We start from the raw sequence: 15,684 nt of genomic DNA on the forward strand, positions 1-15,684 counted from the left end.
AATCCAATAATCAAACCAACATTGACAAATTTTGTTGTCAATTTGAGATGGCAAATTCACGATTATCGAGATGACTAAATCAAGTACATACTGGTCCATTGTTTTACAAATTTTATCTTCCGCACTGACGGCTTGTCGTAATTTTGAAAGATAAGAAAATAATAGCTTTGTCCTTTTATGCAAATCAGGGCAAGATTTTTTCCGTACGAGCAAAGATTCTCTTAAAAGATCTCGTATCACACCAAGAGGACCAGATAAATCATAAACATCTTTTTCCGATTCCTCGACAGGTACATTTGAACTTTTAAAATGATTATTTAACCATTGAGGGTTTATATTGCCAACAATCCATTGGCAGCATTTCTCAGACGATTTGTGAGCTGTTAATTTGGCAGCAAAGTCTAATGTATCCTGAGTATAATCATGTTGAGATAGAAGCAAAGGTAGAATCTTAGTTGTTTCTTGGACACAAAAATTGTGAGCGAAATCGGAACAAAATTTTCGGATTGTATCAACACTACTTTTTCGATTTAAACTAATAGTTCCATCAGGTTCAAAATCAGAAATTGTTCCCTTTGCTTTATAAATCGCAGAATTTTTAAGCTCTTTGATGCACCGAGAGTAGACTCGGTCAGAAACAAGATCAATTACTTTAACCATTGAAAGTGGATGTAGACTCAAGAAGTTATTTTCAAGCTCTCGAACTAAATCCCGACTACTTTCCATTTTGTCTTCTTGAAATTGTTCCAGTCGAATAGACGATAAACCATTTGATAAAGTTCCTGTTAGCGTTAATGGACGAATCTTTCTTGGTGTCAATTTATGATCTTTTTGAGGTGATTTAACAGGGCTGGTGACGGGAGGAGCTAATATAGTTGAAGTGGTACCAGAGGAGTCGTCATCTATTAAGCCTTTGTATTCATCGAAATTGATAATCGAAGATGATAAATCCTTTGGGCATCCAATCGAAAAACTAGTTTCTAAATATTTGAACTCTCTATAATCAGAGATGAAATGTTCAATGATGTTGATAAGGTAAGCTCTGGTACTTGGATCACATTTTATCTTGTTGGTTTGCAAATTTTCATCGAGCTTGCAAATAAAACGAATGATTTCTTGATAACATTTAAGTCGAGGAGATATAGAGTCCATTTGTCGTAGAAATTGAATTATCCATGGAAGAGTTAATGAAAGTTTTTTCACCTCCACAGCTTCTTTCAACAGTCCAATTAAATTAAGGCAGCAAGTTTCATCTTTTCTCAAAAATACTTGAGTTTCAATAAATTGAAGCGAGTTGCTTTTACTTATCTGGAATGGTAAGTAAACAACCAAGCCGAGAAATTTTGCCAACACTTGTAAAGTCAGAGAAAGTTGGTTAAATTTCGGTTTCAAATTGTTGAGCTCGCTGCTAACTAGATCCTGGTCAATTTCACCAGATAAAGGTGAACAGTCGTTTGTTTCTAAAATTTTGTGAATCAGCATCAATTTTAGAAAATGATGAAAAGAGGAATTTTTTACGTTGATGATAAATTCATGGAAAAACCGTTCTTCATCATTAAACGTTGAATGAAGTTTAGAATTACTATGATCTAAACGTTTACGTAATTTCTTCAATCTATCATTTTGAATATACGATATAAGTTGATCGGTTGATAGTAGATCCTTGGTACCACCCATGATACAGGTACGAATCAATTGTGATACAAACAATTTGCTCAAATGGTAGCTATTTGATGCGTCATGAGAAAAGGATAAAAGCCGGTTGACAGTTGATTCGAATTGACTTTTAACATCCCCAGGATCTGTCGATGAAAACAGCGATGGTCGACTTTGGGAACTCTTCCAATTGTTATAAAGTTCATAGAAGATATCACGTTGATGCCTGAAAGAATGAAAAGCTTTTTCAACACTAAAAGCAGATTTACAATCAGTTTCAGGTTCAAAGTTGATACAGTCAAGATCACAGTGGTTAAGATTTTTCGTCATTTTGTAAAAATGTTGATTAACCTAAATAATAAAGCGATGTAAATTAAAAAAAACTGAGCAAAAACACAGTAAAAAGATGAAAATAAAGATGGAAATGTAAAATGAAAGACAAAAAAAGTGAAAAGTGCAATTGAATAATTTGCTATCCTTAATTTGAATGTCAGTCGAGTTTTCCACCTTTACTTAGGGTTGCTTATTTTAACTATGAAAAATAAGATACAGTAATCAAATACAGAAGATTCTTCAATAAAATATAAGTTTATAATAGTTTGATTCTAACCTGATTCTTGTTCTCAGCAAATTATGCGTAAAATTTTGCTAACTTGATAAAGTAATTAATTATTAATAGTAAGCATATTTCAGACCGATAGAGAAAATATAATCAAATCAAATGATAATCAAATACAGAAGATTCAGCAATAAAATATAAGTTGATAATTGAACCTCAATTGAAGTCCGAAGAGCATCAACACAATGAACGTAAGGAGAGAGAAAATTTGAACTGAATCAAATGAAATGATTATAAATTGACAATCAAACACTTAACTGAATCAAAAGATGCTAAAGATCAGATTACAGGGTAAACTATTAATTAAACAAAAATAATATAAATTCAATAAATAAACAAAACAAATCAAAAAATCAATATGAAAGATCCTTCTTCACTTACCTAGTGAATTGTATTCAAAGGTTATGGGCTGTGCCCTAAAACTTGCTCGGGTTAAATAATTTAAATCCAACAATGGTTCGTCAATCAATGTGAATGATCTAAATAATAAAATTGCAAAAATTAAATATAAATTAGAATAAATGATGATTAAAATAGTGATGATCTAAGCAACTTCAACAAAACGTTTTTATTCTTGATGATTTTAGTCTAACGATAAAGTCGTAAGAATAAAGCTAGAAAATTTTTTTTTCAATCTTTAAGCAACAAAGCAGTGATAACATTGACTAATAGATAGCGTTACATGTCAAATGCTCTGAAAATAGCCAAATTATTCCTGTCAAAATAGCATTTCTTTTAATCTGACAATTGTGAGCTTCAGAATCTCAAGTTCAGATTTTGAAGCTTTCCTTCCTTGATTAAATTAACCCATTATCTACTTCTCTAACATCTCGGATCTTCAATTTGAAGCGATCTTTTTCAACACTCATTCCAATTTGATTATCGGGAAACTGTATAGTAGATCCAGATGAAATGAAGCATCGCCTAAAAGGATTTCAACTTCGGCAGGACGGAAATATTTTGTATTCACTTTAACTCGGACGATTCCAGTTTCTTTTTCTTTACCCACCTCATCTAATCCTTTTCCTTCTCATTCAATGTTTTTACCGACATGTTTGAATGCTTCTTCAACAAACTCGCGAACACTTAATAATCGGAAGTTTACTTGGTGTAGGAGCTACAAGAATAATCATAACCAAAGATATAATTATTATTTTCGTTCAAATTGAGTAACTTGATTTCAACGGTAAATATTATATCTACTGTCATCACCTTCAGTATTTTAATCTGAGCTTCAGGACCTCAAGTTAAGATTTTGAAGCTTTTGTTCCTTGATTAGATTAACCTAGTTTACTTATTGATCTATTGACTGACTCATAGAAATATTTGAAAGAAAAAATACTTGAATTATTATGTTAATAACTTACTGTTAGAGATCAATTGACTCACGAAATGATTCACTTATGTAAGTAATCATAAGCCTGTTGGATTAATTTTAGACTAGGAATTAACTCAGTCATGTAGAGTTTGGAATTATTAATTAATCAAGTTTCAATTTTTTTGCATCTATTTAATGATAATTCTTCAACATTCAGCCATGTATTTTTTATATGTAGGCAAAATGACAACGTGAAAAAACGTGCAATTGAATAATTTGCTATCCTTAATTTGCATATCAGTCGAGTTTTCCAGTTTTATTTTAACTATGAAAAAGATAATCAAATACAGAAGAGTCAGCAATGCAAATACCAGTTGATATTTGAACTAAATTCTTGTGCAAAGCAAATTATGCGTAAAATTTTGCTAGCTAGATAAAGTAATTAATTATTAGAGGTAGGCATATTTCAGACCGATAGAGAAAATATAATCTAATCAAATGAATAAAAAACATCAGAGTAATTGTTTTCAATTATTCAAAGAACATTAAAATTAATTTCTTTTAATTTTCAGATAAGAATCTTGTTACACCATGACTATTCGCAAGAGCGTTAACAACGTGATTACAGGTTAACATAGATTCACAGAATGAGAGTTGACAGACTATAATTTTCAAAATATGGAAATAAAACTAATTAAACAATAAATGTTATTGTTTGCTTTGTAACGAATAAAATACATAATTCAAATCGAATTATTAAACTCGTTAAGATCTTGATTGGATAATAATTGCTTTTAGGCATCACAAACAGTTTTTTTGTTCCTAGATAAATTATATTCTTGAGATTTATTTATTCAACTGTAACAATTCTCATGGTGTTTGTAGAGCCAGGACCCTTTCTCCATCCAGTGACAACGATTACAGAATCACCGGTTCGCATGAAATTGCGAGCTTTACCAAAATCAATAGCAGCTTGGATACGACCATCAACATCTTGAGGCCAGTCACCAGCTCGTTCACCGGTAAAATAGATTGGTAAGAGTCCTCGCCATAGATGGGCTTGACGTGTTGTTTGTGCGTGGCGAGAAACAGCGATGATGGGACAACGAGGTCGATATTTGGAGATGAGATGAGCAGTTCTACCAGTTGTTGTAAGCACAACAATTGCAGATGCCATACATTTAAGAGAGGCGTTTACTGCAGCAATTGCCATGGTCGTTGTTAAATCAGTTGGTGATGGTGTGTTGGCGCTCAGTTCAATGAAGATATGCTGTAAATGACAATAAGAGGAAAGACGGTGAGATAGTAAGAATAGTAAGATACTAAGGTAGATAAAGTGGAAATTAAGTTGCGGATGAGTGATGAACCAATACAAAAGAGAAATTAACTCAGATCATTTTTTAAAAAATGGCATTTGAAACAAAAAAAAAAGATTGGATAAGTGAGAATAAAGATGATGAGAATTATAAATACCTTAGAGAACATAGCAGCTTCAGCTTCTAAACAAATAGCAGCCATTACGGAAACAGCTTGGATTGGATATTCTCCTTTTGCTGTTTCACCAGAAAGCATAACACAATCAGCTCCATCTAAAACTGCATTGGCCACATCAGAACTTTCAGCTCGAGTGGGTCTAGGTTTTTTAATCATACTTTCTAACATTTGGGTTGCACAGATGACCGGTTTACCCACCATGTTGCATTTAGAGATCATCATTTTTTGTGCTAAGAAAACTTTCTCAGTAGGAATTTCTATACCCAAATCTCCTCGAGCTACCATACTAAATCAAGAAAAATGTAATAAATCAAATGAACCATTTCAATTTTATAACCTCTCTAGAGATTGAATGCACGTTGTTTTATTGCATAAATTCGTATATGTTATAATTTTATAAGTTAACTAAAAAACTTTAAACATTTTTTTCGGTGCAGAATTGAAAACAGAATCATTTTATCACAATATATTCAATAGTTATTAAAAAATAAAATTTGAAACAGAATCGTGCTCTATTTGATTGTAAAAGGCTTTTACATATCTTCAGACCGATAGCCTCTTGGATTTTTTGATTGCCATTTCCATGTATGTTTACACATATCGGTTATGTTGTAGTGTGGTTTCCATCCTAATACCTCAAGTGCCTTTCGATTATCTGCAAACATGGCATCAACATCTCCAGGCCTGCGAGCAACAATTTCATAAGGAACTTTCACACCATTAGCTTTCTCGAAGGCATCAATAACCTGTGAAATTGAATAAAAAGAAAGTTGAAATGAAATTTTATCGGAATTTTTACCGGAATGTCAATCAATTTAAAGGGCATTTACCTCTAACACTGAAAGTCCACAACCATTACCGAGGTTGAAAACCTTGAAACCGGACCATTTATTTAGGAAAACTTTATCTAAGGCAATTACATGGCCTCGGGCAAGGTCTGTGACATGTATGTAGTCCCTGACCCCAGTACCATCTTTGGTTTTAAAATCATCACCAAATACTTGAAGTTTGGGCCTACGACCAACAGCAACTTGAGAGATGAAAGGCATCAAGTTATTTGGAATTCCTTGTGGGTCCTCTCCAATCTCTCCTGATTCATGAGCACCAATTGGATTGAAGTAACGAAGGGATACAATACACCAATCCTTTTCACTATTAGACAAATCCTCGAGTATTTGTTCAATAACAAACTTAGTTCTACCATAAGGATTTGTAATCGTAGAGCCAGTTGGATGATTTTCATCAATGGGAAGATATTGAGGTAAACCGTAAACAGTAGCAGAAGAAGAAAAGATTAAATTTTTCACATTATATTCTCGCATAACTTTAAGTAAATTAATTGTTCCGGCCACGTTGTTTTCATAATACTCGAGAGGCTTAACCATGGATTCACCAACAGCTTTCAGTCCAGCAAAGTGTATTACAGCACTTATTTTATGATCCTTGAAAATTTGTGCGATTCCTCTTGCGTCCAAGTAATCTGTATTGTAAAATTGAATTTTCTTGGATGTTATCAATTCAATTCTCCTCAGACTTTCTGGTAAACCATTTTGATTAACTTCAGTACATATTGCATTGGATAAGTTATCCATAACGATTATCTCGTAATTAGATTCGAGAAGCGTCAAAACACAGTGACTTCCAATGAAGCCAGCTCCACCAGTAACTAAAATAACTTGAGACATTCTATTGAAACAAACAATGTATAAATAAGAAATAAAATTAGCAAGAAATGTAGATTAGTAAAAAATATTATGCTGGATCGAAAAATCGAAAGATAGAAACTAGAAAGAATCACTTTGATGGCTATTCTGAAATATTTAAATGAAAGTTTAAACGAATTAAAAAAATATCAGAATTATGATAAATTGAATTATAATAAATTCCTAATATCAACGCCACCTGCACGTTGACTAAACGTAGACGATCTAGAAACAAAAAAGTATCTTCTGCCTTAAAATGACCATTTTAGACAATCAAATCAAATGATAATCAAATACAGAAGATTCAGCAATAAAATATAAGTTGATAATTGAACCTCAATTGAAGTCCGAAGAGCATCAACACAATGAACGTAAGGAGAGAGAAAATTTGAACTGAATCAAATGAAATGATTATAAATTGACAATCAAACACTTAACTGAATCAAAAGATGCTAAAGATCAGATTACAGGGTAAACTATTAATTAAACAAAAATAATATAAATTCAATAAATAAACAAAACAAATCAAAAAATCAATATGAAAGATCCTTCTTCACTTACCTAGTGAATTGTATTCAAAGGTTATGGGCTGTGCCCTAAAACTTGCTCGGGTTAAATAATTTAAATCCAACAATGGTTCGTCAATCAATGTGAATGATCTAAATAATAAAATTGCAAAAATTAAATATAAATTAGAATAAATGATGATTAAAATAGTGATGATCTAAGCAACTTCAACAAAACGTTTTTATTCTTGATGATTTTAGTCTAACGATAAAGTCGTAAGAATAAAGCTAGAAAATTTTTTTTTCAATCTTTAAGCAACAAAGCAGTGATAACATTGACTAATAGATAGCGTTACATGTCAAATGCTCTGAAAATAGCCAAACATTCCTGTCAAAATAGCATTTCTTTTAATCTGACAATTGTGAGCTTCAGAATCTCAAGTTCAGATTTTGAAGCTTTCGTTCCTTGATTAGATTAACCTAGTTTACTTATTGATCTATTGACTGACTCATAGAAATATTTGAAAGAAAAAATACTTGAATTATTATGTTAATAACTTACTGTTAGAGATCAATTGATTTACTTATGTAAGTGATCATAAGCCTGAAAGATTAATTTTAGACTAGGAATTATTTCAGTCCCGTAGAGTTTGGAATTATTGATTAATCAAGTTTCAGTTCTTTGCATCAATTTAATGATAATTCTTCAGCATACAGCTATGAATTGTATTTTCAAGTAGGCAAAATGAGAACGTGAAAAAAACGTGATTGAATAATTTACTATCCTACAATTTTCTCGTTAATTTAATTATCAGTTGAGTTTTCCAACTTCATATAGGGTTGATAAGTTTGACTATTATTTGCCCTTTATAATACGCAATTAAATTAATTCGTGTTACTCATCGACAATTCATTAAAATAAAAAAGATTAGGCATAATCCATTTGAATTGGAACGGAAATTTTGCTGTTTTGCTGTAAATTAATCATGGATTAATTGTATTTATTACATGTAACAAATTAAATCGGTTTGGTAATAGTTAGTTGATAATCTTTCTTACAGTTCATGGCACTGTTAAAAAATAAGATAATCAATGCAGAAGAGTCAGCAATGCAAATACCAGTTGATATTTGAACTAAATTCTTGTGCAAAGCAAATTATGCGTAAAATTTTGCTAGCTAGATAAAGTAATTAATTATTAGAGGTAGGCATATTTCAGACCGATAGAGAAAATATAATCTAATCAAATGAATAAAAAACATCAGAGTAATTGTTTTCAATTATTCAAAGAACATTAAAATTAATTTCTTTTAATTTTCAGATAAGAATCTTGTTACACCATGACTATTCGCAAGAGCGTTAACAACGTGATTACAGGTTAACATAGATTCACAGAATGAGAGTTGACAGACTATAATTTTCAAAATATGGAAATAAAACTAATTAAACAATAAATGTTATTGTTTGCTTTGTAACGAATAAAATACATAATTCAAATCGAATTATTAAACTCGTTAAGATCTTGATTGGATAATAATTGCTTTTAGGCATCACAAACAGTTTTTTTGTTCCTAGATAAATTATATTCTTGAGATTTATTTATTCAACTGTAACAATTCTCATGGTGTTTGTAGAGCCAGGACCCTTTCTCCATCCAGTGACAACGATTACAGAATCACCGGTTCGCATGAAATTGCGAGCTTTACCAAAATCAATAGCAGCTTGGATACGACCATCAACATCTTGAGGCCAGTCACCAGCTCGTTCACCGGTAAAATAGATTGGTAAGAGTCCTCGCCATAGATGGGCTTGACGTGTTGTTTGTGCGTGGCGAGAAACAGCGATGATGGGACAACGAGGTCGATATTTGGAGATGAGATGAGCAGTTCTACCAGTTGTTGTAAGCACAACAATTGCAGATGCCATACATTTAAGAGAGGCGTTTACTGCAGCAATTGCCATGGTCGTTGTTAAATCAGTTGGTGATGGTGTGTTGGCGCTCAGTTCAATGAAGATATGCTGTAAATGACAATAAGAGGAAAGACGGTGAGATAGTAAGAATAGTAAGATACTAAGGTAGATAAAGTGGAAATTAAGTTGCGGATGAGTGATGAACCAATACAAAAGAGAAATTAACTCAGATCATTTTTTAAAAAATGGCATTTGAAACAAAAAAAAAAGATTGGATAAGTGAGAATAAAGATGATGAGAATTATAAATACCTTAGAGAACATAGCAGCTTCAGCTTCTAAACAAATAGCAGCCATTACGGAAACAGCTTGGATTGGATATTCTCCTTTTGCTGTTTCACCAGAAAGCATAACACAATCAGCTCCATCTAAAACTGCATTGGCCACATCAGAACTTTCAGCTCGAGTGGGTCTAGGTTTTTTAATCATACTTTCTAACATTTGGGTTGCACAGATGACCGGTTTACCCACCATGTTGCATTTAGAGATCATCATTTTTTGTGCTAAGAAAACTTTCTCAGTAGGAATTTCTATACCCAAATCTCCTCGAGCTACCATAATACCATCTGATTCTGCGATAATCTCGTCTATCTTTTTAACACCTTCATGGTTTTCAATTTTAGAGATAATTTTAATGTCTTTACCCTCCTCACCAAGTATTTTTCTGATTTCTTGAACACCGGCAGCATTACGGATAAAAGAGGCGAAAACCATATCAACCTTGTTTTGAACACCGAACATCAAATCTTGCTTATCTTTTTCTGATACGGCAGGTAGGTCAACAAGTGCTCCTGGTAGATTAACGCCTTTTTTAGAGCCGAGCATACCTCCATTTTCAACCTCACAAATTAAAAAATCAGATCCTAAACAGGAATAGACAGTAGATAAAAAAGAGAAAACAGAAGTGCGTTGAGAAATGATTACTAGTATTTAAAGTTCAATAAGGCAATAATAAAAAAGAAACGTACCAACTTCCTTTACAACTAATGAAATGAGACCATCATCGATATAAACCTTGCTTCCAGGAGAAACAACTTTGACAATATTTTTATAGTCCAAGTGTAAAATTTCAGCAGAGCATTTATCGATGTATTTATCTTTAGTAGTGACTTTGATGGTAGCTCCTCGAACTAATTCAACTTCAGCAGAAGGACCGCCAGCTAATAGAGTAGTTCTGATCTCAGGTCCCTTAGTATCCAAAGCAATTCCAACAGGATGCTCACCAACTCCATATTCAGCACTCAATTGCCTAACAGCTTCTCTAACATTGTCAATGGTTCCTTGATGATAGTCATAAGTTCCATGAGAGAAATTCATTCGAGCAATATTCATACCGGCTTTCATCATTTGAATAAGCTTCGGTACTTCTCGAGAGGCAGGACCTGAGTAAAGATAGAAAGCAACCATTGATCAATTTATTTGTTTGGACTGAAATAGTTAATAAATACATTGAGAGTACTTATTTGTAAGATCCATTTAAAGGAAAAGATCACTCAAATCAATAAAACTATTTTTGCCAAGGTTATAGAAATTAAACATCAAATCAAATCTTGATTCAATATATTAATATTTAGTTCTATTTTGACCTTGACAGGAAACATAAAAAGAATTGTGTGAAGGACAGTTAGTCGTAATACTTACCGATTGTACATATTATTCCGGTTTGTCGAACAAGAGGTGGTTTAGAATCGATGTCCAAAGCAGCCAAATGCTCAAGACTGGAATTAGCATCGGCAGCCTGAAATTGGCAAGAGTATAATTTAGATGGACTCATAGCTCGAGGCATTGATCTTAGAGTAATAATACACCGTTTAATAAATGAGTAGATTATTTCGATTAAAAAGATCGATGGCTTAACAAATTTGTAAAGCAAAATTAATGATGAAGTGAGAATCAACAGTAAGCAATTCTTAGGAATCTATAAAAATGACAATTACTGATAGGAGGATAGAAGCAAATAATCAACCAAAAAAACAACAAAGGGCAAAGTGGTAAAGACTAAATGAAGATCACGGTTGCTCTATTTTATAAAAGGAGGAGCAAGACGAATAAAAACAAGAGAAAAAACTAGTCAACTTGAACTCGAAAAAAATCACAAAACCATGATAGTAATGATAGAAATTGAAAGAAAAGGTAAAAAAGTGTAAATTTTAAGAAAAAAATGAAGCATCCAACGAGTACTTACGGAACTGTATGTTTGACTAACTTGGAAATATTGAGCCATTGGAAATATTGGAAAATGAAATGAGAAAATAGGAATAAAATAGGTAAACTTTGTTGCGTTTCAGAACCAAATTAAATGGACAGTTTAGTTTAAATATTATTTGATTGGAGAGGATAGTTTTTCGGAAGACTAGAAGTTTATTAATCAAAGCACAAAATGCGGGTTATAAGCTTTAATATGGGTGAAACATGGCCTAAGTATAACAGAAAATTGATAAGTTATCCACATAGAGACTTTCTAGTTGCTAAGCTACTTTGATAAGCGAAGACTTAATGTCTGGCTTTGTGGCTCCATCTTTTTAAACCTTTATGTAATACTATGTAATAATAAATGTATTAGATTCAGTTTCATGCAATTATTTCTTAATTGTTGTATTGAAGCAACAATCATTAATGTTCATTTGGTTAAATGTAACCGTTTTCAACGGACTTGAATACACGTCAATACATAAATTCAGAAATCATTCAGGTCGTTATTGAATTTAGCCTTAATCTTTGATATCAACAGTCAAATTCATGAACAATCGGCCATTTATTGGAAAAGCTGTTGGTTTATTAAAGATGAGAATGATAAAGAGACCGATTGATTTCCGATCGAGTTCCTGGGAAATTTTGGATTGCGATTGAAAAAAGCCGTCAGACTTAAACTTTACATGCTCAGCCGTATTTACTTTTAAGAATAATATTCGTTTTTTTCTGGTTTGTTGAATCTTTTTGGGCTCTTATGTTTTCATTTATGTTTTCAGTGGCTTGAAGACTAAAGCAGCTCACATCTCGATTTTGGCTTTTTTGTATATGTATTCAATTGGAAATCGCGATTAAATTGTTGAAAAGATCTAAGAGTAATTAATTTATTAGATAGCCATAATAGCTAACCTTATTACAAATATATTTGTTTTATCAATTATTTCGGCATCTTGCTCATCAAATACGTTACCCTTTGTGTTTTATTTTCATTTATTTCTCATTTGAAGCTGATTCTGGTATATTTTTGGGAACTGTCGTTGATATTGATCCGAATTGTTGACGAAACATCTCGACCATTCAGGATCATTGTTATTCCTTCTAATCAAAGTACTGCGTTTTTGGTCTGTTTGCCTATTATTCTCGAGATCGGGTGGATAAATAATCGATATTGAAAGCAATTCCAATCATATCAATCAATAGTTTTACCCGAAATAACCACATGAAATGAACATGGTGAATCTGACATCATTCTGTTTTAAGAGTCAATCTGACATGAGTGAATGAGTTGCTTTAAGTGTGACATCCTTGAATTTCCCTGTTTCTACTTATTTGTTCACTGCCACCAACAACACGCATCTACCTACATTGTTTTATTTCATCCACTCATTGTTTTAATATAAATTGTTTCTCTCTTTAATATGTTATCCTTTTTGTTTACCTGATCTTAATTTTTTTACTGTTTCTTTAGACATCAAGTGATACTTTAAGATACCTTGAATTAAAAGTTGTTTACATCAGAATAAAAAATGTCATCAATAAGTGAAATTTGTACAGATCAATCTCAGAGGCGATTTCAACGTGATCGTGTTATGCTTCAGCTTCCAAATGATTTCCTTCGATTGGATAGTGATTTACGCGAGCCCGAGAGGCATATTAATCTTGACCAGGAGGCAGCTCTTGCCTTACAACATCAATATACCAACTATAACGGTTTTACCGACAACATTAAGGGTAAACTTGTGATTACTGTGGTTGAAGCTAAATTGGTTAAAAATTATGGTGTTACTCGGATGGATCCTTATGTGCGTTTAAGATTAGGCCATCAAATCTATGAAACTAGAACCTGTTATAATGGAGCAAAAAATCCAAGATGGAACCGTATTTTTCATTGGTAATTTATTGAAATGTACCTTGAAATCATATCTCTGAGAGGTTCATTTATATTTGAACATGAGCAAGAGTTAAATTGAGACATGCTAGTCAAAATTGATGCTTTGTTCATCATTTTCAACGGTTCACTCATTTGTAATGCTTCAACAATGAAACTAGTTTATGAGTTAAATTCATTTATTTCTTTAATTACCATTTGTTTTGTTTATGAGAAGAGTAGACAATGAAGATTGAGTAGTCAACAGAAATACTCAATTCTATTAACTAATTATGTACTTTGTTTATTTTCTTTAGTTCCCTACCAAATGGTGTTGATACCATTCACATTGAGTTGTATGATGAATGTGCATTCACAATGGATGAAAAAATAGCATGGGCTGAATATAAAATTCCAAGTCAGATATTTACTGGAGAAACAGTTGAACATTGGATTCCATTAGATGGCAAACAAGGTGAAAGTAGAGAAGGAACAATTTGCTTGATTCTTTCATTTGCAGTAAGTAATCTAATTTATCCTGAATTGATCATCTATTACGAGTATCATTATTATCATCAATGTGTAGCTTTGTAATCATCTTGAGAGCCAAGATTAATTCCGTTGATTGCTTAGATGATTTTCCCATGTGATTATCATTTTCATTACCAATCGCTTGTGAAGGATTAACATTTGAGTTTGTCATATCAGCTTAATTATGCACGGGCAGCTATTCAAATGAAGTAAAGCACAATTTAAGACCTTATTTTCATTTCCATTTCCAGCCAATTTCCAGATTGATTGGCCAACAGCCGCGAATAGCTTATGTAAATTATAATCAGCAGCCACAGATGGTCATTCCAGTTAATCAGCAAATAGTCCAACAGCAACAACAGCCAATTCAAGTTACCATCACAGAAGAAGAAGTTGACCAAATTCAAGAAATGTTTCCAAATGTTGACCGAGAAGTTATTAGAAGCATCTTGGAAGATCAAAATGGGAACAAGGAAAGAACAATTAATGCATTGATTCTGGTTAACAGTGATTAATTTGTTTGGAATATTTCTATTTTTCAAAATAATATTCTTTTGTCTTTTCGACAAACTCTCTTTACCTCTTTTACCTCTTCTCTCGTGCCATTTACATTTTACCATGAAAACGTGAAAACAGATTTTAGCGAAGATTTCCAGTTATCCGATAATTCTTCAGTTATCTGTAATTTCCCATAATTTTCACAAGTTGATTTGATTGGTAATGGACTTAGACCAAGATTGTCACCAAGCGATTCACCAAAATTTTGAATATCCACATAATCGGACACAGTCATCATATCAGCTCATTTTATTGCCATGGAATGCCAGGTTTTCACAAAGATTTCAACTCTAACCAGCTGCCAGTTGAATCGGCTTCAATATCCATGGATTATTTGATATTAGTGTTTTAAATCATCTGCAGTTAAATACAGTCAAATCTCCAATAATGTCCTGTAGTAATGGTGACCGAGTAAGCATTGATTACAATTTTATTCAGTTAAATACTTGGATTTTAAGTTGCGTTTTGACATTATATCAGAATTGTTTCCTTTAATACTCACAATCACAAAATTAGGATTACATTTGATAATTATTAAAGGCTATTTTCCCTGAATATTAAGTGAAAATATTAAGGATGTTAATCCCACGACGAGACATTGTGAGAGGTTTGAGTCAAACCGTCTGACTGTATATCTTTTGATTGTGACGCTTTTATTTCGAGAATATCCAAAGTGTCTTGAGATGTTCATTGTACCGATTATCACTGAATCAATCTCAATTAAAATTTCCAACCGTTGTTTTCTGTAACATTTATAATAATTATTATCCATTCAATTATCAATTTTCCTATTGTTTAGCAGACATTTTTATTGACAGCTGAAAATTTTTACACTCAACCTAAGTGTTGTCAAAAACTGTCAAGATGCCATAATGTCAAAAAACGGAATACAGCTGACATTTAAAATCAGAAAAGGCAAAATATTATTAGTAATATTGATAGTAATTTCACGCATCTTGATGAAGTGAAATGATAATATTTAGACTGCATTCAGTATGAAACTGACAAATTTTGGATGAATCCGAATGAATTTCAACAAGAACTTTATACTTAAAAACATTGTCTTGAGTCAAGAGCTGAGCTGTGGAAAAGTCGTACAAAAGATTCAAGTACCGAAAAGAACCTCAATCATCTACTTACATGATTCCATGTTTACTTCAATTTCTGACTCTTATTTAAACAGGCCTCCAACAGGTACTGACAAAGCCATCCCATTTCAATCTATTTCAATAGATTTTTATTTGCACTTTTCAAATTGTTGAAGGGATAATTC

General features: G+C 32.3%; 5 protein-coding genes across 7 annotated transcripts; 1 reads left to right on the plus strand and 4 right to left on the minus strand.

Moving 5' to 3' along the window:
• Positions 1–112: 112 nt before the first annotated feature.
• On the minus strand, positions 113–1,986 carry dlt (codanin-1 like protein dlt). Its single transcript, XM_089269370.1, has 2 exons — positions 208–1,986; positions 113–124 (listed from the first exon to the last, which is right to left on the minus strand). The coding sequence occupies exons 1-2, from the start codon at positions 1,984–1,986 to the stop codon at positions 113–115; spliced, it is 1,791 nt and encodes a 596-aa protein (XP_089125496.1).
• Positions 1,987–4,138: 2,152 nt separating this feature from the next.
• On the minus strand, positions 4,139–5,387 carry LOC149093569 (pyruvate kinase PKM-like). Its single transcript, XM_089269126.1, has 2 exons — positions 5,067–5,387; positions 4,139–4,863 (listed from the first exon to the last, which is right to left on the minus strand). The coding sequence occupies exons 1-2, from the start codon at positions 5,370–5,372 to the stop codon at positions 4,444–4,446; spliced, it is 726 nt and encodes a 241-aa protein (XP_089125252.1). The 5' UTR covers positions 5,373–5,387; the 3' UTR covers positions 4,139–4,443.
• Positions 5,388–5,435: 48 nt separating this feature from the next.
• On the minus strand, positions 5,436–7,597 carry LOC149093570 (UDP-glucose 4-epimerase-like). 2 transcript variants are annotated; one of them, XM_089269123.1, is made up of 3 exons: positions 7,352–7,597; positions 5,918–6,773; positions 5,436–5,833 (listed from the first exon to the last, which is right to left on the minus strand). In XM_089269123.1, the coding sequence occupies exons 2-3, from the start codon at positions 6,770–6,772 to the stop codon at positions 5,621–5,623; spliced, it is 1,068 nt and encodes a 355-aa protein (XP_089125249.1). In that variant the 5' UTR covers position 6,773; positions 7,352–7,597; the 3' UTR covers positions 5,436–5,620. The 2 variants fall into 2 exon arrangements, with proteins under 2 accessions (XP_089125249.1, XP_089125250.1); XM_089269124.1 differs by lacking the exon at positions 7,352–7,597 and adding an exon at positions 7,229–7,250.
• Positions 7,598–8,589: 992 nt separating this feature from the next.
• On the minus strand, positions 8,590–11,680 carry LOC107364844 (pyruvate kinase PKM). 2 transcript variants are annotated; one of them, XM_089269122.1, is made up of 5 exons: positions 11,451–11,680; positions 10,907–11,003; positions 10,234–10,647; positions 9,518–10,128; positions 8,590–9,314 (listed from the first exon to the last, which is right to left on the minus strand). In XM_089269122.1, the coding sequence occupies exons 1-5, from the start codon at positions 11,487–11,489 to the stop codon at positions 8,895–8,897; spliced, it is 1,581 nt and encodes a 526-aa protein (XP_089125248.1). In that variant the 5' UTR covers positions 11,490–11,680; the 3' UTR covers positions 8,590–8,894. The 2 variants fall into 2 exon arrangements, with proteins under 2 accessions (XP_089125248.1, XP_015787768.1); XM_015932282.3 differs by lacking the exon at positions 11,451–11,680 and having other exon boundaries at positions 10,907–11,217.
• A 685-nt stretch (positions 11,681–12,365) lies between these two features.
• Positions 12,366–15,160, plus strand: LOC107364937 (toll-interacting protein B). The gene is made up of 3 exons (XM_015932392.3): positions 12,366–13,346; positions 13,640–13,841; positions 14,105–15,160. Exons 1-3 carry the CDS (start codon positions 12,982–12,984, stop codon positions 14,366–14,368), a joined length of 831 nt encoding a protein of 276 aa, XP_015787878.2. The 5' UTR covers positions 12,366–12,981; the 3' UTR covers positions 14,369–15,160.
• The last annotated feature ends 524 nt before the right edge of the window (positions 15,161–15,684 follow it).

This window comes from Tetranychus urticae, chromosome 3, assembly GCF_039701765.1.
Source record: "Tetranychus urticae isolate SD_2017Ah chromosome 3, NJAU_TeUrti_SD_1.0, whole genome shotgun sequence".
NCBI classification, from domain to species: domain Eukaryota; kingdom Metazoa; phylum Arthropoda; class Arachnida; order Trombidiformes; family Tetranychidae; genus Tetranychus; species Tetranychus urticae.